This window comes from Sphaeramia orbicularis, chromosome 11, assembly GCF_902148855.1.
Source record: "Sphaeramia orbicularis chromosome 11, fSphaOr1.1, whole genome shotgun sequence".
NCBI lineage: Eukaryota > Metazoa > Chordata > Actinopteri > Kurtiformes > Apogonidae > Sphaeramia > Sphaeramia orbicularis.
The window spans coordinates 41,246,657-41,268,072 of record NC_043967.1 but is presented as its reverse complement, the minus strand read 5'-3'; the positions used below and the strand labels follow the sequence as shown (position 1 = coordinate 41,268,072).

The 21,416-nt window shown below is 33.2% G+C and overlaps 1 protein-coding gene across 2 annotated transcripts in view; it reads right to left on the bottom strand.

Moving 5' to 3' along the window:
• Nucleotides 1-277: 277 nt before the first annotated feature.
• The window catches only part of LOC115427877 (T-cell differentiation antigen CD6-like), a 30,906-nt gene continuing 9,767 nt past the window's right edge, over nucleotides 278-21,416 (bottom strand). Inside the window, exons 3-13 of one of the 2 annotated variants that reach the window (XM_030146600.1) lie at nucleotides 20,328-20,606; nucleotides 17,796-18,110; nucleotides 15,177-15,500; nucleotides 11,898-11,960; nucleotides 11,613-11,753; nucleotides 8,577-8,705; nucleotides 8,205-8,327; nucleotides 7,969-8,034; nucleotides 3,971-4,129; nucleotides 1,628-1,723; nucleotides 278-1,538 (exon numbers count right to left, since the gene is read on the bottom strand). In XM_030146600.1, coding sequence (XP_030002460.1) covers nucleotides 1,450-1,538; nucleotides 1,628-1,723; nucleotides 3,971-4,129; nucleotides 7,969-8,034; nucleotides 8,205-8,327; nucleotides 8,577-8,705; nucleotides 11,613-11,753; nucleotides 11,898-11,960; nucleotides 15,177-15,500; nucleotides 17,796-18,110; nucleotides 20,328-20,606 — 1,784 coding nt within the window. In that variant the 3' untranslated portion in view covers nucleotides 278-1,449. The remainder of the gene's footprint in view (nucleotides 1,539-1,627; nucleotides 1,724-3,970; nucleotides 4,130-7,968; nucleotides 8,035-8,204; nucleotides 8,328-8,576; nucleotides 8,706-11,612; nucleotides 11,754-11,897; nucleotides 11,961-15,176; nucleotides 15,501-17,795; nucleotides 18,111-20,327; nucleotides 20,607-21,416) is intronic. The other variant, XM_030146601.1, reaches the window with a different exon arrangement.

Genomic DNA, 21,416 nt, shown 5'->3' with positions numbered 1-21,416 from the left:
GATTTAGATTAGATTTTTTGCAGTGTGTGTGTCCACTGTTTTGGCTGATATGGAACTAAAACAACAAAATCCATGAATATACAACAGAATAGCTGTCCACTGCAGTGACCACTATGCATGAAAGGGTTAAATCCAGTCAGACATTCTCAATGAATAGGTGACACTATAATTCCATAAAGATGTGGAAGTGGAGGGGAAATTAAAGGATAGCACCACTAATAGAAATACAGATGAAGAAGAAGAAACAACAGTAGAGAAAAAGGAAGACAAAAGGAAATTAAATTTACTATATTTTATTTGCATTTGTATGTAACTAAAAAAGAAAAGCTAATACTGTTATCAATGAAAAATATAAAAATGTAAAGAACTGGTTTGCATCTCTCTCGTCAATCTTGCACAAAACTGTAAAATTTATTATAAGCAGAATATTGATCCATGTCTGCACAGTGTTCTATTGAAGTGGTGGAGCCCACAGTGATTTTTTCACGGGGCCCCAAATCCCTGTTGCGGAAAGAACAATATTTAACAATAAGGTGCTTCTTGTGCAGCATTTCTGACAGAAGAGTCAAAAGAGTTTAAGAGCCGACGACCACTTGTAGAGAGTTTGATAAAGACGTAGAATTATCAGGTACAATAGTTTAAAAAAACAAACAAAAACAAAACAATAAGTAATGCACTCAACATAAGAAGTGTGTCTAACAAATCTGAAATTAGAAATATTCGTCAAACATTTGGAAAAATGGGAAAATTATGTGAGACTATTTGATTTAATATGTACCTTTTTATTTTTTTTATTTTCAGTCTGTATTAATATCGCTCGTTTTCTCTCTTTTCTATTGAATATTATACAAAGCTAGACATGTCCATGCTGCTGTCTCTCTGGATGTTTAAAAAAAAAATCACTTCTAATCCCTAAGAAAGTCAGAAATGTATTAGCCTCACTGAGCCTTGTTTTGATGGAAAGTGTTTTGTTTTTTTTGTTTTTTTTAATGTGTACACTGTGAGGAGTATGTGGCAGATTGATATGAATGGAAGATGTTGTGTTTCTTATGCTTCAATAAAAATAAAATAAAAAATAATAATAATAATAAAAAAAGAAGTGAGTGTCTAGAAAGGAAATAACCTCTGCAGCCACTTCTAAATCTGTCAGAAAAAACATCTCAGAAGATCTGAACAATAGTATAATGTAATAATATAATCATAATAATATAATAAAAAGTATAATGTTTGGGTTCACAGGTAGGAGTCAGTAGTTTGATCATAGCTCATCATAGTAAAAAAACAGAAAAAATACACATTCAGGTCTTAAAATATGCAAATACATTCACTTTCCATTTATGTTTTCTCACGTTACTAGTTTGATTTGTGGTTTCAGTCAGTTTCATTTGCACAGATATGGTTATTCCTGGTATTTTATTGTATATAATTGTATTGTGTTCGTGTTTGTTTTTAGGCGTCGATGTCGTCATAGTCATCCTCAGTCGAAGAGTCGCAGTCAGGGCTGACAGGGGAGTAAATGGCACCTTCATCTTCACCATCTACAAGTCAGTCCATTCAGAGGAAAATAAATAAAAATGGTATTGATAATATTTCAAGTGTCATGTTTTCTATGATGTGTGATATTTACCTGGTTGTTGTTGGTTTGTTGTTTGTGCAGGATAAGGCTGATAGTCATTGTAGGAAAACGCTGAAGGTTTTCCTACAATATGTGACTGGAGTGGTTCTGTAACACAGGAAATAAATATACTATAAATACAGTAAATGATAATACATAACCTGTGAACCATGATACATGATGTCTGTGCAACTGAGGAAGAAACAATGTCCTTAAAAAAAAAGAAGTGGTGACAATTTATCACAATATGACAACTGAGATGCATCGGTTTAATTTAGTGTTTCTGTATACACATGAACGGACTGTAACGTCGATATCACCATTGTATATCAAAAAAGGAAGTAATATGTTTGATTACGTTGGGAAAATTTTGCCCAAAACAGTTTCACATTGTCTTTGTCTTTGTTCATTTCCTCATATCCTATGATATCACAATAAAATGAGACACAAAATCAACTGAGAGTTAAACTGTCTGATTTTATCAATATTATTATTATTATTATTATTATTATTATTATTATTATTATTATCATCATCATCATCATCATCATCATCACATTATTATTATTATTATTATTATTATTATTGTTGTTGTTGTTGTTGTTGTTGTTATTTTCATCATCATCATCACCATCATCATCATCATTATTATTATTATTATTATTATCATCATTATTATTATCGTCGTCGTCGTCGTCATCATTATCATCATTATTATTATTATTTTTATTGTTATTATTATTATTATCATCATCATCATCATCATCATCATCATCATCATTATTATTATTATTATTATTACAACTCGTAATTAATGTGTGTTTTACATCTACAATTTTGGACAAATTCTCCTTATTTCCTGAGTTCCTGATGATAATGACAACATATGATTAATGCTGTTTTTTAAACAATCATATCTCAGTGTAATGCAGTGGTTCTCTGTCTCTGTCTGCCCCCTCAACGCCAACAACATTGTAATAGTGGTGTAATTACAACTTGTATTGAAAGAAACATCAATATCATAACAATACTTTTTGCTTTTCCTTGAATAATTTTTTGTTCAAATCAAAAATAACTTAGATTTTTGCTTGAACAATACAAATAAACTCAACAAGACTGCTCTCTGAGACAACATTTTTCCCAATAAAAATAGGAAATGCACAATTATCTAACAACTATGACAATAAAGTTACTTTTTTTTAGACCAACAAACAAATTTGTTAACAAAGATGAATATTTTAACAGTATCAGTTGCTGCATTGAGCCCGTTTACATTGCAATTCTCAGAACATTAAAGTACAAACTGTAGAAACTGTGCAAAAACAGAAACATTACACACATTTTTTTTCCAGTCCAATCCTTGTCCATTGTCCAAACTGAAACTCTTTATCTGGTCTAGTGACAGATCACCATGGCAGTAGATTGGTTTGTTGTATGTCCCTAAAATGAGTCCAGGGTGCTCCAATGCTAAAACATCAGTTCCACCTGTTTACATGTTCTAACCTGAAGAAAAAAAAAAAAAAAAAAGCACCCAGGAATGATCCCATGACCCCCCTGGCAAGCCTTTGCACCTCCCCTAAAGGGCCCGCCCCACAGTTTGAGAAACACTGGTCTAATGTCACCTGAACTGACTCTAATAAAATACATACATGTTTAATATAAAGACCATACATTGTAAATAACTAACGAATGGACGAACCATGACACCACCCTTTGTTTTCTAAATTGAAGTCAGTAGTTTGCAATGTGGCTGTTACCATGTTGTTTTTATTGATCCAGAAGTGACTATATTTGGACAAAATGGGGTGGAGCTACAGGATCATGAGAGGTCAGATGTGAGCTTATGTTTATGTTTATGTTTATGCATTTGGCAGATGCTTTTTTCCAAAGCGACTTACAGGGGAAAACCAATCAAATCACTCAATCAATCAAATTTTATTTATATAGCGCCAGATCACAACAAAAAAGTTATCTCATGACACTTTATATATAGAGTTGGTCAAAACCAGACTCGAAGTCAATTTACAGAAACCCAACAGAATTTGAGGTAATGCTAACTGCTAGCTTACAGATTTGGTTAAATGGTAAACTTCAACAAGAATTGTCAAATAAAAACATTTACAATTTGGTTGAACTTTTTTACCACAAAGAAGTTGTCTCTCAAAAAAAAAATTATAAATAAGCCAAAACCAAAACTTGGTGACAGGTCACACCGACCTGTCAATCAAACCAGGGCTTTTTGGAACCTCCCCTAGAGGCCAACCATGGCATTACAACTTTAAAATAAAATTATTTGAAAGTTGTCTCAAAGATAGTTCTAGGTCTTTAAGGGTTAAAGTAAATGTATTGACTGACCAGCAGTGACTTCGTGGTTTCTTGTGTTTTCGTAGTCTTCGCCTGACGAGGTGCTGGACGAGTCAAAGGAGTCGACCGAGATCTTTGACACTCGGGCGTAGTCGTCTTGCACAGCGCAGCCGTTAGAGCGAAGGGTCACTCTGTTTCTCGGGTCAAGAGCTTAAAAAGAAAAATCCACAGTTTACAACAAAAGCAGATGATAGTACCGAAAGTATATTTTCTCAATGTTTTTTGAGAATTACCTTGCCCCCCAAAGGAGAGGCAAGGGGTATTGCTTTTGGTTTGGTTTGTTTCTTTGTTTGTTAACATTTTAGCAGCAAAACTATTGGTTGAATTCAAACCAAATTGGTTTTATAGATTGACAGTGACCCAGAATAGATGTTATTACATTTTGGGAAAAGTAGGTCAAAGTAAACATTTTTTATGAATTTTTATATTCTTTTTAAATCCCATTTACTTATAATGGGCAAAATTTCACATGTCTATAAAAGCATCAATTTGTTTCAATTTACTTCAGACTTGGCACATATATAGAGGCAATTGATATGGTGACATCAGCACATGCATAGACATGATGACATCAGCTGGATTGATGCCAAAATAAGCTACAAAATGTGCAAAGGGTGGGTTTTGATGTGCCTGGAACCACTATGTTTTCATCAGGATTTGTCTGTTTGTTTGGTTTTTTGGTTGTTTAGCAAGATAGCTCAAAAAGTTATGGACAGATTTTGATGAAATTTTCAGGAAATGTTGATACTGGCACAAGGAACAAATGATTCAATTTGCTGGTGATTGGGGGGGGGGCTTTTCTAGTTTGTGCTTCTATTTTCTTTTACTTCACTGCTTTTCAGGCACAAATCAGTGCATTATATTGTACTTACCCATGTTTGTTTTATCTTTTACTTTAAAAATATCAATAGAACATTGAAAAATACTTCATCAAAGGTAAATCTAAATAAGTACAGTCTACTCTCGTTATACCGCCAACTTCCGTTCACGGCCAAATTGGCGGTATAGCGAAAATGGCGTTACAACGGGTTGCGTCCATAATGTGCATGTCTTTATTATATGATGTCTATGCTGCCTCCGTTAACCCGTTCTAATTGCGTTTCTAAATAAATCTTGATTCTGTTATGTTGTAAGGCAGGGATCAGCAACCTTTAACACTCAAAGAGCCATTTCGACCCGGTTTCCACGCCGGTTTCCGCGGCGCACCTCGGAGGTGCCGCGCCGTGGCACTGGCGGTATAACGGTCGGGAAATCAATGGTATAAGTGTTGTTTGTGCATGGAACTGGGCTGGCGGATGGCGATAGGTGGAAATGGCGGTAGCTAATGGAATAATGCATTGGGGATTTTTGTGCAATGGTTTTGGTTGGCGGTGAGCAAAAATGGCGGTATAACGGCGGGCGGTTTAACGAGAGTAGACTGTATTAAGGACAAAACGTACTTGAAGTATGAAAATGAATGGTAAAATAGTCCCTGTGATTGTTTTCCTGTTGTATTTGATGATTTTTTTATTCATTTTTCTTCACCAGTCAAGTTATAATTTTGACAGCATTGTTTTGGATTCTTTAGGGTTAATAAAAACCTATATTTTTGACACTTTAACCTTATTTCCTCATTGCCTTTCTGTTTAGTCCCTAACAGATACATCATATTATAATTTTAGTTAACCCTCAGGTATCCTGGTGCGCCTTTTAGGCACACTTTGCACTTCGTTTTAAAAAACTTCATATTATTTTTCACAATTTAAATAAGGTTAGAATTCAAAAGTTGTTCATTTTTGGATGATCTTTGGCCACCGACTAAAATTTGCACATTGTAAACAAAAGAAAATTACAAGACTACCATCTGTCTCCCAAGTGTGCCTAAAACGCACTATTTCTTCCATTTGATATGTATGATTAGGGCTGACCTGGATTTACAAAAATAAAATCAAATTAAAGCAGAAAAATAAATCAATATATAATATTTAATAGTTTGATTTATAGGTGTGCCTTTTTGGCACACTTGGTGACAGATGCTAGTATTTTTGAACATTTGACCTAGCGCCAAAAATAATAATACAAATTAACCAATGTTGGAGTTAATCATTGTCATATGCCAGGCTGCAAAAATCAAATAATATGTGATCCACTTTTTATGTGGTGTATTGAAAAAAAACAATTTTTTTTGTTTTTTTACATCCAAAAAAATGGTCTGTTTACATTACAAACACAGCATTTAAAGCAGGGGTGTCAAACTCATTTTAGTTCAGGGGCCACATTCAGCTAAATTTGGTCTGAAATGGGCCAGACCAGTAAAATAATAATATAATAATATATAAATAAAGTCAACTCCAAACTTTTCTCTATGTTTTAGAGCAAAACAAGTTCATTTTACATTAGGAACAGGTTTACATCTACAAACTATCCTTTCAAAAGATGTGAATAACATGAACAAACTGAAAAAAATAAGTGTAATTTTAACACTATTCTGCCTCAGTTTATCATTTACACATGTACATTATAACTTACAGATCACAGTGGATCTGCAAATACACAAAACATTGAGTAACAGGCAGAATATTGTGAAAATTGTACTTGCTTCTCTTAAGACATTTCAAGTTATTCACATTTTTGGCAAAATTATACTTTGTTTTAGTGTAAATACATGACAATATTTACATTTACAAAGAGAAACATTTGGAGTTGTCATTATTTTTATGTTATTATGATAGTATTTGACTGGTCTGACCCACTTGAGATTGAATCGGTCTGAATGTGGAACCTGAACTAAAAGGATTGTCAATATCTTAGTGTAATTTTTGCATTTCACAAATTCATCCCAAGGGCTGGACTGGACCCTTTGGTGGGCCGGATGTGGCCCCCGGGCCGCATGTTTGACACCTGTGATTTAAAGGGTTAAAAAATGTGACAATTATTGAGTATTTGGTATTTTTATTTACAAGTTGATGAAATAGAAAAAAGTGTAAAAGAATTAAAAACAAACTATATGAATTTTTTTTTTTTTTTTTTTGACATTATTCCACAAGTGTGCGAAAAAGGCACACTTGGTGCTTAGTAAGGGCCTTGCTGGATGGGATACCGGAGGGTTAAATATGGAAGTAAATCTGTCTCATCAGATTTTGAATTATAAAAGCTATTGAGTTTCTAGCACTGAATTTTTTTGCACTGAAATTAAGCATCTGAATGGTTTTTTTGCACTGAAATTAAGTATCTGAATTTTTTTGCACTGAAATTAAGTATCTGAATTTTTGTTGCACTGAAATTGAGTAGCTGAATTTTTTTTTTTTGCACACAAATTAAGTAATTGAATTTTTTGTTGCACTGAAATTAAGTAATTGAATTTTTTTGCACTGAAATTAAGTATCTGATTTTTTTTTTTTTGCACTGAAATTAAGTATCACAATTTTTGTTGCACTGAAATTAAGTAATTGAATTTTTTTTTGCACTGAAATTAAGTATCTGATTTTTTTTTGCACTGAAATTAATTATCTGTATTTTTGTCTCTGAATTCAACTATGTTCATAAATTTAGAATTAAAAAAATTCAGATAAAAAAAAAAAAAATTCGATGCAAAAAATTCAGATCACACATCCGCACTGACCGTCTTCCTGCATCAGTGTCACATGACCGACCTAACGTAACTCGAATGGCTGGCAGTCGGTTTGACTCGAGATAGAATCGATTGCTTATCCTTGGTGTCCCGGATGTGTGATAGGAATTTTTTGCATCTGAATTTTTTTGGATCTGAATTTTTTTATTCTAAATTTATGATCATAGTTGAATAGTTGAGACAAAAAATTCAGATACTTAATTTCAGTGCCAAAAAATTCAGCGCAAGAAATTCAATGGCTTTTATAATTCAAAATCTGAAGAGACAGATTTACTTCCATAGTTAAAGCTCTTAGAATGGATGTAAATTTTAGATGCAGTTAACACACATAAATAAGACTGAAAATGTTGTAAGTGTGTGTGTGTCTTGTGTGACTCACCTTCTTCAGAGAGACTGTCTAGACCCGGAGGTCCCATGAAAGGGTCTGTTCTGTATCTCTGAGAATCTGTGTTGAAAATGATGCAAAGTTTGAACTCATGCTGCAAACTTTCACTGCAAACGTGCACACAGAGCAGCTTCAACCGCAAAATACAGAAAGACAGAAACAAGCAAAAGAAGCAGAGAAATGTGTGACTCAAATGCAAACAGAGAGGGAATAAAAAGAACGTAGCTCACTCCGAAAGGTTGATAAAGCGGCAGACGGACCACTGCTTGGCTCATACTGCTCATAGTCTGTATCTACTGATGTGCTGTCAACACTACTAAGCTGGGTCCAAAGAGGCCTGGGGTTGGATGGGACTTTTCGGGACAAACACAGAAAATGACAGGACTTTATAACACAATTAAACCTGAAGATGCTGCAACTTTTTACACCATCTTATAAACTAGTTTGCCTATTATTTACTGTCACAAATACTTGGTGAAGCAAATTATTAGAGTTTCTAATTAGATTTTATAATAATAGTCTCATAATGTCCTAAACTGGGCTGTGTGAGACGCTATTCTTTAACTTCTACGTATATTTTTGATGAATTTTAACCCATTTACCGTCCGCTTCAGCCGGGATGGCGGTGACTTTGATGAGATCGACGGCGTCTTCATAGCTGTTTTTATGATGTTGTTGTTGTTGTTCAGGAGGTTGTGAACGCCGGTAGTTTGTCTGCTTCACTAAAAAAGCTGTAAACATGCAGAACAAAATGAAAATTATTATTATTATAAGTGCTCTGGTTGTGATTGTTGTTCTGTCCTGCATTGTTGTCTGATAAAAAATACTTCAAAAATCTAAAAAAAATCAAAAAGAGATGATGTAATGCTTTATATTGTTTAGACACATAACCACGACAACATTTATAAATTAAAAAATGCCCATAACATAATTATCCTGGATAGTATTTGCACCGTATTGCTCATATATGTTGTTAAGTGTTGTTAGGTGTGTGTTTTTATTATTGTCTAGTCACTTTTATTTTGTTTTAGATACTTTCATTGTCTTAGTTGCTTTTAATTGTTTTTAACTACCTTTATTTTAGGTGTTTTCTTTTATGTTAAGCTTGATTTGCACTGACCTGAAGAACACCTTGAATTTCATTACATTGATGCCTTGTGCTAATATGACAATAAAGCTTCTATTCTATTCTATTCTATTCTATTCTATTCTATTCTATTCTATTCTATTCTATTCTATATGTCTACTCATTACCATATTTTGTACTCTATCATATTTATAGACATATTCCCTACATCTCAGTCCAGGAAAGAGATAAAAGTAGATTTAATATTAAATATTTTCTGTATTTTTCCTGTACCATGGGAGGCTTAACTTTTCTTATAATTACAAGATAAGGCCTGAAATATTTTTTCTTCAGTGAATACAATGTGTTCCCATACTATTCATTTAATTTCTAAGTGAATATGTTCACTTCCTGGTCATGAAGCGTCAGACATCCTGAGTCACTAATGTGATCTGTGATCTATAGCCAATCAAATTGTCTTTATTTTGTTGTCTAACTGGGATTGGATCATTTTTATTTTGTTACCAAGTAAGTGAGATACAGATGTTGAATGAAGATAAAGCAGATGATTAAGGCAGGGACGTCAAACCGATTTTAGGGCCACATTCAGCCCAATATGATCTGAAATGGGCTGAATCAGTAAAATAACAGCAAAAAACATAAGAATTACATTATGAAAATTTTTAATGAAGTTTCCTTCAAAATGTGAAAAACTTGAACAACCTGAAATGTCTTTAAAAAAATAACTAAAATTGTTATGTGCTTAATATTTACACATGTGCATTACAACTCACAGATCACAGTGGATCTAAAAATGCACAAAACATTTCATAATAGGTATAATATTATTAGAATTACACAAGACATTTCAGGTTGTTCATATTTTGTTCAGAATATTCATATTTTTTGTGAAAGGACAGTTTGTAAATGTAAGTATTTTCATAGAAATGTACTTTTTTTGCATGAAACCAAAAAAGAACAAGTGGTGCCAGGCACAACAAACCCCGCCCCTCACATGTATTGTACCTTATTTTGGCATGGATGCAGCTGTCATCATGTCTATACATGTGCTGTTGTCAGCATATCAATTGCCTCTATATATGTGCCAAGTCTGAAGTACCGGTAAATTGAAACAAAATTGGTGTTTTTATAAATGTGAAATTTTGGCCATTATAAGTAAATAGGAGAAGAAAAAGATTTTAAAAATTAATAAAAATTTTAACTTTGACCTACTTTTCCCAAAATGTAATGAGATCTACTCTGGGTCACTGGCAATATATAAACCCAGTCTGGTTTGAATTCAACCAATAGTTTTGCTGCTAGAGTGTTAAAAAACAAAGAAACAAACTGAACCAAAAACAATCCCTCTTGCCTCCTGTTTGGGAGCGGGGTAATACATTGTAGTTGTCATTATTTATAGCAGGGGTGTCAAACTCATTTTAGTTCAGAGGCCAGATTCAGCTAAATTTGATCTGAAGTGGGCCACACCAGTAAAATAATAACATAATAATATATAAATAATGTCAACTCCAGATTTTTCTCTAAGTTTTAGAGTGAAAAAAGTGAATTTACATTTTGAAAAGGTTGACATCTACAAACTATCCTTTCAAAAGATGTGAATAACATGAACAAACTGAAAAAATAAGTGTAATTTAACTATATTCTGCTTCAGTTTATCATTTACACATGTACATTATAACTTACGGATCACAGTGGATCTACAAATACACAAAACATTTAGTATCAGGCAGAATATTGTTAAAATTGTATTTACTTCTCCTAAGACATTTCAGGTTATTCACATTTTTTGCAAAATTATACTTTTAGTGTAAATACATGAAAATATTTACATTTACAAAAAGAAAAATTTGGAGTTGTCATTATTTATATGTTATTATGACAGTATTTTACTGGTCCTGCCCACTGGAGATTGAATTGGTCTGAATGTGGAACCTGAACTAAATAGATTGTTAATATTTTAGTGTAATTTTTGCATTTCACAAATTCAACCCGAGGGCTGAACTGGACCCTTTGACGGGCCAGATTTGGCCCCTGGGCTGCATGTTTGACACCTGTGATTTCTAGGTTATTATGACAGTATTTTAATGACCTGACCCACTTGAGATCATATTGGTCTGTATGTGGCCCCTGAGCTAAACTGATTAATATCTTCAGCGTAATTTTTGCATTTCACAAATTCATCCCACGGTTTGGATTGGACTCATGAGGTGGGCCTGTTTTGTTTGTTGTTTGACACCTGTGGATGAAGGAATTCCAGTCCAGTTCCAGACAAGTATGTTACACCTCTGTTTAACCAGCTCCACATCTGAGTTTTATGACTTCAGTTTGACAGAGTATGAGCCCGAACACCACCTGTTTGACTTCATGGGTTCCATCTGACTACCTACTGCAGTGGAGAGGTTAGGCTGTGGTTCTCCTTAAAACACTAGAGTGCAGGATTTCAGACTTTACAATCAATGGCTCATGACAAAACATTATCAACTGACCAAAACGCTGCTGTTTATCTTCCCTGTGTTTAGCATCTACCACCACTCTACGTATCTGTACCCACCGTGTCTTCTTCTGTAGAGGCAGCAGAGCACTGTGTTCATGATCAGAAACACAAGCAGCAGAAGAGTCAGACAGATGAAGATGAGCAGCTCTGCACGCAAACGGAATCTCACACCAGAGCCGGGGATGGTCGAACCTCGGACTGATGGAGAAAACACACAATATGGTCATGTTTTCTGGTCTGGGTGAGACACATTTGAATGCCTTTAATCCTTTGTTCTGTATGTGAGTCAGTGAATAATTAAGTAACACTGGTGGGAAAAAGGTCAGAAATAATGATATTTACCTGTGACTGTGTTTATTACAACAGTTGCATTAGTAGTTGTGAGTGTTTGCAACCCAAGGGAACCTGCAAGACAAAAGTTAGGGCTTAAATTTGAATTCTTATTTTATAAAACCTGCACATGTTCATTTAATTTTATGAGAGAACAACTACAAGTTTCTTTACAATGTAAGAGAAACTATTATATAAAGGAAGCTTTAAAGCACTATTAGATATAAATATGGGACACATCACACCATTGGGTTACAGGATGTCCCATCTCAATGGTTTTGAAGGATTATTTTGATGAAAATACTCATGAAAGTTGTCATTATCACAATAAATGCCAAAATCAAGTTTCTGATGTTTTTACTGAGTGAGATTGGAAGAAAATGTGCATGCTATTTGTGATTTAACCCATAAAGACGCAAACAGCCTCTGGCACCAAAAAACATCTATTGACGTAACCTGTTGAACCACTAATTCTATCAATACATGTAAATAATTTGTGTAAAATGTAGTTATTCATCTTTTCATGATCATCAGATATGACCCATTTGGACGTTCAGAGGCTCTATAGTTACTGTGGAAACACCGTCATCTTCTACAGCATTGATTCACCAGTAAAAGCCATGGAGTTGGATCAATGACAGTGGATGGAGACGCTTGGTTTATGTTCAGTTACTGCTATATTTACTGAAAAGGTCACGTTTCTTTACCTTTCTGATATAATAACCTTCAACTTTAATCTGAGCTTTTATGAACATCCACATGACCAGTGAATTAGGCCTTTCATGCATGAATTACGAAAAAAACAAAGTAGATTTTTTTTTTTTTTAGATTTATTTTATTACTCAAAAGTTGAAATGCATTTTAATTTTTTTTAAATATGGTTTTATTAAGAAGATATTTAACCTCCTGAGACCCAGGAAAATGCAAGTTTAGTTTTTTTTTTTAATTAAATAATTGCCTATATTGGAAACATCATTATGTAACAGTTTTTTCAGATGCATTTTTTATTATTATTTTTGTGGAATGTCCTTTGCAGTGGACAGTTTTGTTTTTGTTTTTTTCTTTTGTTTTTGTTTTTTTGTATAAAGCTGTGAAACCCATACTTGGGTCTGAGGTCACAGAGCAGTCAAAACTCCAAAACTAAGATGATCCTTCTTTTATAGAATTGTTTAGGGTCTATAGAGTTTCCCCTCATGTGGTTTGGACAATATTGCCTTTAAAACCCTTTGGAAAGTGAGCTTAAACTGTGTCCACAAATGTGAGTGTCATACATGAAAGGGTCAATTATGGAAAAATACCAGATTTTTACTGAAACCCTACAAAATTCTCAGGATAATGTTATAATAAATGGTGATATGTCACTTAAGAAAAGTTCAATATAGATTAAAAAAAATATATATATATATTTTGGAACTGAAATATAAGTAGCACTGGGTCTTAATGCGTTGAAACACATATTTACAGTGAGAACGTGATGAATATTTCCAAATCCTGGAGATAGATCATTTAGAATAATCATAATGATAAAAAAAGAAGCTTTCAACATTGAGTAAAACTAAAAACAAACTTTGAAGCGTCTTAAAAGCATTTTAGATGACCATGTAAATAAAAATGACCCTAAAGATGATGCAAAAATGTTTATTGTAAAGCTTTATATTTTAATATTAAATCCTCCTGTGATATTCTCTATTATTTTTTTGGAGCTGTATCAATGTGTCCCAATATTTTTGCCTATATAGTGTATTTCCCAGCACTATGCCATGGCTTTTCTTCATCTAAATTAAACGTTGAAAACTGCACTATTTTATATACAGTAGATTTTTAAAAATATATATATATTTTGAAACTGAAATATAAGTAGCACTGGATCTTTATGTGTTGAAACACATATTTACAGTGAGAACGTGATAAATATTTCCAAATTCTAGAGATAAATCATTTAGAATAATCATAATGATTAAAAAAAGAAACTTTCAACATTGAGTAAAACTAAAAACAAACTTTGAAGCATCTTAAAAGCATTTTAGATGACCATGTAAATAAAAATGATCCTAAAGATGACACAAAAATGTTTATTGTAAAGCTTTATAATGTAATATTAACCCTTTCATGCATGAATTATGAGAGCCTTAATCAAGAGTGTTTTTATTTCTCTTTAGGCATGAAAAAAAAAAAAAAACAATGCAATTGATTTTTTTATGAACCTATTTTTTATGGAATTACAAAAATGTTCACTCAGCTGGACATTTAATTTAACGTTTAATTTTAGAAGCAAAGAAACATGTATTTACTGATATACTGTGTGAAAACTATGAAATAAAAACATTTTTAATGCTGCTAATCTGATGTTTTCTCACATTTTAACATACCTGCATGGAGATAATACACAAAAAAAATAATAAAATAAAGCGACATTTGTTTAAAAAAACAAACAAAACAAAATTGTTTATTTCAGTCTAGTAACAATTAGCATTTTTTTGACACTCAAACATGTTACTGCAGTCAGATCAGGCTTATCTAGAACAGCAAAGTGACAGTAATGGTATGAATTGCAGTGTATGTGATGATGCACAAAACAACAAATCCATAAATATACAAGAAAACTTTGATCAGCTGTCCACTGTAGTGACCACTATGCATGAAAGGGTTAAATCATCCTGTGATATTCTCTATTATTTTTTTGGAGCTGTTTCAATGTGTCCCAATACTTTTGTCTATATTGTGTATTTCTCAGCACTATGCCATGGCTTTTCTTCATCTAAATTAAACATTGTTGAAAACTCTGCACTATTTTATATACAGTAGATTAAAAAAAAACAATTTTGGAACTGAAATATAAGTAGCACTGGGTCTTTATGCGTTGAAACACATATTTACAGTGAGAACATGATAAATATTTCCAAATCCTGGAGACAGATCATTTAGAATAATCATAATTATTAAAAAAGAAACTTTCAACATTGAGTAAAACTAAAAAACAAACTTTGAAGCATCTTAGAAACATTTTAGATGACCATGTAAATAAAACTGACCCTAAAAATGACGCAAAAATGTTTATTGTAAAGCTTTATATTGCAATATTAAATCATCATGCGATATTCTCTATTATTTTTTTTGGAGCTGTTTCAATGTGTCCCAATATTTTTGTCTATATAGTGTATTTCCCAGCACTATGACATGTCTTTTCTTCATCTAAATTAAACATTGTTGAAAACTCTGCACTATTTTATATGTATTTATATTTAATTATATTATAGAAGGAGAAGAGTGGACCTTCTGGGTAAAACTCACTGTTACAGATGACACCAGACGCTTTAGAGGACTGACACGCATGCAACGTGTTGATGAACTCGATGCGCTCTTTGCAGTCCCACAGGGTACGGGCGCCTCGACACTGATAGTAGTAGTAAAGCGCCCCCTTGTTGTGTGTGAGGGGAGGGTCGAACTGGCTGAACTTGGCATGTGTTGAACCACACTGTAACATGGAACAAACCATGGAGGCCAGGTCTGTGTTCCAGCAGTTATCGCACACCGTCCCCCAGCTGCCGTTACGATGGATCTCCACTTTACCGGAGCAGCGGTCCAGACCTCCAGTCAGTCTGAGCGCCCTCATCTCTGCACAAACACACACACAGGAACCACAAAGGATGAAAAAACACACGCTTTCATCACATCATGTTCCGTAAAATCATCACCATGTTGTAAAATTGATTTTGCCAAAGCTTGAACTGAGAAAAGTAATAAAATACAAAGAAATAACATGATACGTGGATTAATTTTGCTATGTGATTGTAGTAGAAGATGTAACAAAATGAAAAAAATAAAAATAAAAAAAAATAACAAGAGTTACTGGGAACAATCAGATGAAAAACACAAATAAAAGACATAATGAACCAAAAGTTATGTAAAACAAAAAAAAGGATAATGTAAAGGACAAAAATGATGGAAGAAGACACAAGACAAAACTCTGGAAAAGATGTAGTAAGACACAAAAGAGCCAACAAGATAAAAAGTTTTTAAAAGATGGAAAAAATGAAATGAAAGATGATGGAAAAACAAGTTTATAATAAAAAAGTATGACATTAATGTTAAAGACAAAAGTTATGCAAAAAAATACAATATGTCAAAAAGGAAGCAAAAAAAAAAAATTCAACAAGATAATACGTTAAAAAATAAATAAAATTATATAAGAGACATGCAACAAAATGAAAATAAGGTTACTGACAAAAATTATGTCATGAGACAAAAATGGTACAAAAAAGTGTAGAAAAAAAAAACAACACAAAAAAGGAACAAAATGTATATAATATAAAAATAATCATAGCGAGGTGCTGTTTGCAGTGAAGTCAGTATGTTCTACTGCGTCTGAACTGTTCTAAAGTGGGCGTTATTGTTCTATCCATGTTTGACATTTCCACAATTCAGCAAAATAGTTATAAAATGTTTTTGACAATGAAAGAGTAAATAGAAATGTAGACATTATGGTCAATCATGGTGAAATTTCAAGGTTTTATTTGTTTTTTTGTTTTTTTTACCCCAGAATCACCCTGTTTGCATGTTTGGGATATTGTATTTTCCAACAAATTAAAGACTTTATGGGTTTTTTCAACATTTAAAGGAACATTTAATCCATTAGTTCAATACCAACATGTTTACAAATGCATGTTTTTTTTTTTTTACAAGACAATAAAAACTCTAATTTGAAAAAACTAATTGTAACTAAAGTAAACAGTGACATAAAATATATATGTCAGGGTAGAGACTGCGATCTGGTAGGATCGGCGATTCTACCAGTAGAGACTCCGATCGTAGTCTCTACCAGTAGAAACTCCGATCAGAGTCTCTACTGGTAGAAACTCCAATCCGAACCCTAACCCTAACCCTAACCCTTCTACTGGCAGGATCGGAGTTTCTACCAGTAGAGACTCCGATCGTAGTCTCTACCAGTAGAAACTCCGATCAGAGTCTCTACTGGTAGAAACTCCAATCCGAACCCTAACCCTAACCCTTCTACTGGCAGGATCGGAGTTTCTACCAGTAGAGACTCTGATCGGAGTTGCTTAAAACGTCAAAGGTCAAGATCAAGCATTGAACATCTCTATGTCTATATGTCATTTGTATTTAAATCCAGGACTCATGTTAAACAACTGCTGTAAATAAAAAAAAAATAAAACAAAAAAAAACTCTGCATCAAGGATTTGTTTCGATTTATGGAACTTTCAGCAACTCCAGGAAGCTATTAAGAGGATTTTAACCAAATATTTAACAGCAAAATTATTAATTAGTCAAGTCTTTTTAAGCCAAATTTCCTCATTTGTTCTTAAATTTGTTTAATTTTAACCCTTTAAGACCCAGATCAGTGTTTGGGACCTTATAAAGATGATTTCAGTCCACTTCATTCTATTATTATTATTATTATTATTATTATTATTATTATTATTATTATTATTATGTTTTACTTGGTATTTTTATTTTACTGTTTTTAATTGTACAGCTGTTTTTATGTCTTTTTAATCTGTTCCTGTATTTTAGGCTATCATTTAGCTTTTTTATTCTTCTACACGACATTGTTTTTAATTGTACAGCTGCTTTTTGTCTTGAATCTATTCTTGTATTTTGTTCTTTTATTTAGTTTTCCCCCTGTAAGTCGCTTTGGAAAAAAGCATCTGCCAAATGCATAAATGTAAATGTAAAATGTAAGTATTATCTTGGGTATTTTTAGGTGGAAAACAGATTTATTCGCTTATATTTCATTTGTTGATCATGTCCATGATGTCTAACAAGTAAAAGTAAAGTCAAATCTGTCTTCATAAATTATAAATATTCACTCTTGAGCCTCAGAATGAGTTTTTAAAAGCACATAAAGAGCATTTGTTTATGGTTTGTTCAACATTTTGGACTTTTTTTCACCTGAACACACCACGCCGGCGTCCTCCTTGTGTCCACAGTCGGACTGATCCTGAGTGGACGGACAGCTCCACAGGTTGTCCTCCGTCCCGGTGCAGTTCAGCTCATCCAGGTGGACCGGTCCTCTGCCCGGGGGGAAGGACCCACCCTGTCCGCTCACACTGAGGGCGTAACCACAGCCCATCTGTCGACACACCACGTCAGCGTCCTTCATGTCCCACTGGTCATCACACACGGTGCCCCACTGACTGCCACGCCACACCTCCACCCGTCCAGCGCATCGGTCTGGACCTCCGGACAGACGGACAACGTGGTCACCTGAGGATGACATCATCACATGAGGAAGAGGAGACACAAGGGATGGGAAATACTGACACAGCAGTAGAAGGAGGAGAGTGTTTTATTATCATTTATTATCATTGATAGTGTACATCAGGGGTGTCAAACTCATTTTTGTTCAGTTCCACATTCAGCCCATTTCGATCTCAATTGGGCCGGAACCGTAAAATAATAATAGTGAAAAAAGTAATATTATATTATGATCAGGTTTACATCTACAAAGTTTCCTTAAAAATCTGAATAACATGAACAACTGGAATTGTCTTTAGAAAACCAAATGCAATTTTAACAATATTCTGCCTCAGTTTATCAGTTTATCATTTACACATGTGCGTTAAAATCGCACAAAACATTTAATAACAGGCAGAATATTGGTAAAATTGCATTTACTTTTCTTAAGACATTTTTGTTTGTTGATATTTGTTCAGGTTATTCACATTTTTTGTAAAAGTATAGTTTGGTAATGTAAACATTTCCTTGTAATTTTACTTTTTTACACAAAAAACACAAAGAGAAAATGTGGGGTTGTCATTATTTATAGGTTATAACGATAATATTTTACTGGTTCTGACCCACTTGAAATCTAACTGGACTGTATGTGTCTGTATGTGGAACCTGAATTAAAATGATTTTGACACCACTGATTGTTAATATCTAAAGTGTAATTTTTGCATTTCACAAATTCATCCTGCAGGCTGGAATGGACCCTTTGGAGGACTGGATTTGGCCCCTGGGTCGCATGTTTGACACCTGTGGTGTACAGTGTACAGTGTAGCTTATGTTAGATTTAGTTTTTACTCATGTTTGCTGTCATATTATATTATTATTGAATGTGTGCCATGCTGCTGCTACACCGTAATTTCCCAGTTTGGGATAAATAAAGTCTGTCTGTCTGTCTGTCTGTCATTTTTTTCATTTTTGTCTCATGAAATAGACAGAGTTCATCCCTTTAAAGGACACACTAACTTTTTTTACTGTTATGCATATTTTTTTTTTTTTTTTAATTATTTACAGAGCTGCATGTTAAATAGGATGACTGTAATTAAATAATTGTATTATGTTTAAATCAACTAAAATCAACTCTGAGTCACTAAAAAAACTGGTACACTTCTTTTATTATATTTTATTTTGCAGCTTTTAGTTTTTAAAGAAGGGAAGAAATCCTTTTTTTTTGCATTTAATTTTTCATTTCTCCTGTCATCTCGTTTTTAACTTTTAACATGTAATTTTTTATCTTTTTGTGAAATGTCACATGCATATATATGTCATCTGAGTAATCTGACCTTTTTTTTTATCTTTATTTCAAACATGTAGACAGTGAAATCAAAACAAAACATCAATAATGATACGTAAAAGGCTGATAAGTAAACAAAAGAGAAAAGAGACTCAATCAATCAATCAATCAAACAAATCAATAAATAAATAAACAAATAAATAAATACATATACACATACATACAGACAGACACACACACATACACATAAATAAATAAATACATACATACATACATACATACATACACATAAATAAATAAATAAATAAATAAATACATACATACATACATACATATACATACATACATACACATACATACACACATAAATAAATACATACATACATGCACACACACACACACACACACACACACACAAATAAATAAATAAATAAATAAATAAATAAAATAATAAATATGCTTGAAAATGATTGTGATGAATGTTGATGAATGATTTTGATGAAGTTTATGACCATCTACATGATCAGTAAATTAAATATAGGAAAATACATGTTTTTTCCACTAAAAAAAATGCAAAATTCAAAGGGTAATAATAGAATAAATGGTGATAAATTACTTAGTAAAGGTTAAATAGAGAGAGAAATTGATTTGGGAACTGCTGCAAAAATAGCACTAGGTCTTAATGGGTTAATAAATATTAAATTATGTGTATGTTCACACTTAATAAATGGTTGAATCTGCAGCTTTAAATAACAGATGAGTTGGTTGGTTTAGGTTTATTCAGTAGTCATCCATAATACAAAAAAATACAAACAATGAGGCTGAGTTTTAAGTCAACCAACTGTGAATTCCTTTTGCATTCACTTATAATTGTATTTATTTATTTGTCAGGATGTGTATGTGTGTGTGTGTGTGTGGTTTCCGCCTGCATAAGTCATAACTACAGGATGATAAAACCTTACCACAGACGGCGTTAGTGATCACAGCGCAGTCGCCCCTCCTCTGTAAACAGTTCTGCAGACGACCGTGGTGGTAAAAACAGTCCTGAAAGCAGGTTGTATTTGGAGCCGAGTCACTCAAGTTCACGTAATAGAGGCTTCCACAGTCCAGGTCCTGACAGATCTGTTCCGATATGGTACGGATTTGTTCTGCTCTCAGTGGTACGACTTCAGAGCTGCCGTTCACAGACATCCTGAGCGTCCAGTTACATTTACCAGAGAGAGGATGAATGTAAGGGTCACCTGAGGACAAACACACATTTATGAGTCACATATACTACACACATGGAGGTCTAAACCAGGGGTGTCAAAGTCATTTTAGTTCAGGGGCCACATTCAGCCTCTCAAGTGGGCCGGAACCAGTAAAATCATAACAGTGAAAAAAGTAAAATTAACCCTTTCATGCACGAATTATGAGAACCTTAATCAAAATTTTTTCCTGAGTGTTTTTATTCCTCTTTAGGCATGAAAACAACAATGCAATTGAAAAATTTCTTCTAAAAAATAAAATTAAAAAAAAAAAAAAAAAAATTTAACATACATTAAAAAATGAAAAAAAAAAAAAAAAAAAAAATCTTATGAACCTATTTTTCATGAAGTTGCAAAAATATCCATTCAGCTGGACACCACACATTTAATTTTTGACGCACAGAAACATGTATTTACTGATAAATTGTGTGAAAACTATGGAGAGGGCTTGTGATTCTGGGGGTTTATGCTCAGGAGAGATCTACATAATTTTACCAATTCATGTCAGAAAAGATATGTAGGGTCTTAAAACTTTAATAAAGATATGTGTAAAAAAAAAAAAAAAAACAGAAAAGAAAAGAAAAGAACAACAAAATCCATGAAAATTCAAGAGAACAGCTGTAGAGTAGCTATCCACTGTAGTGACCAGTATGCATGAAAGGGTTAAATTATGATAATGTTAACATCTACAAAAATCTGAATAACATGAACAACTGGGGACGTCTTAAGTGCAATTTTAACAATATTATGCCTGAGATTATCAGTTTATCATTTACACATGTGCATTACAACTGACATTATAAT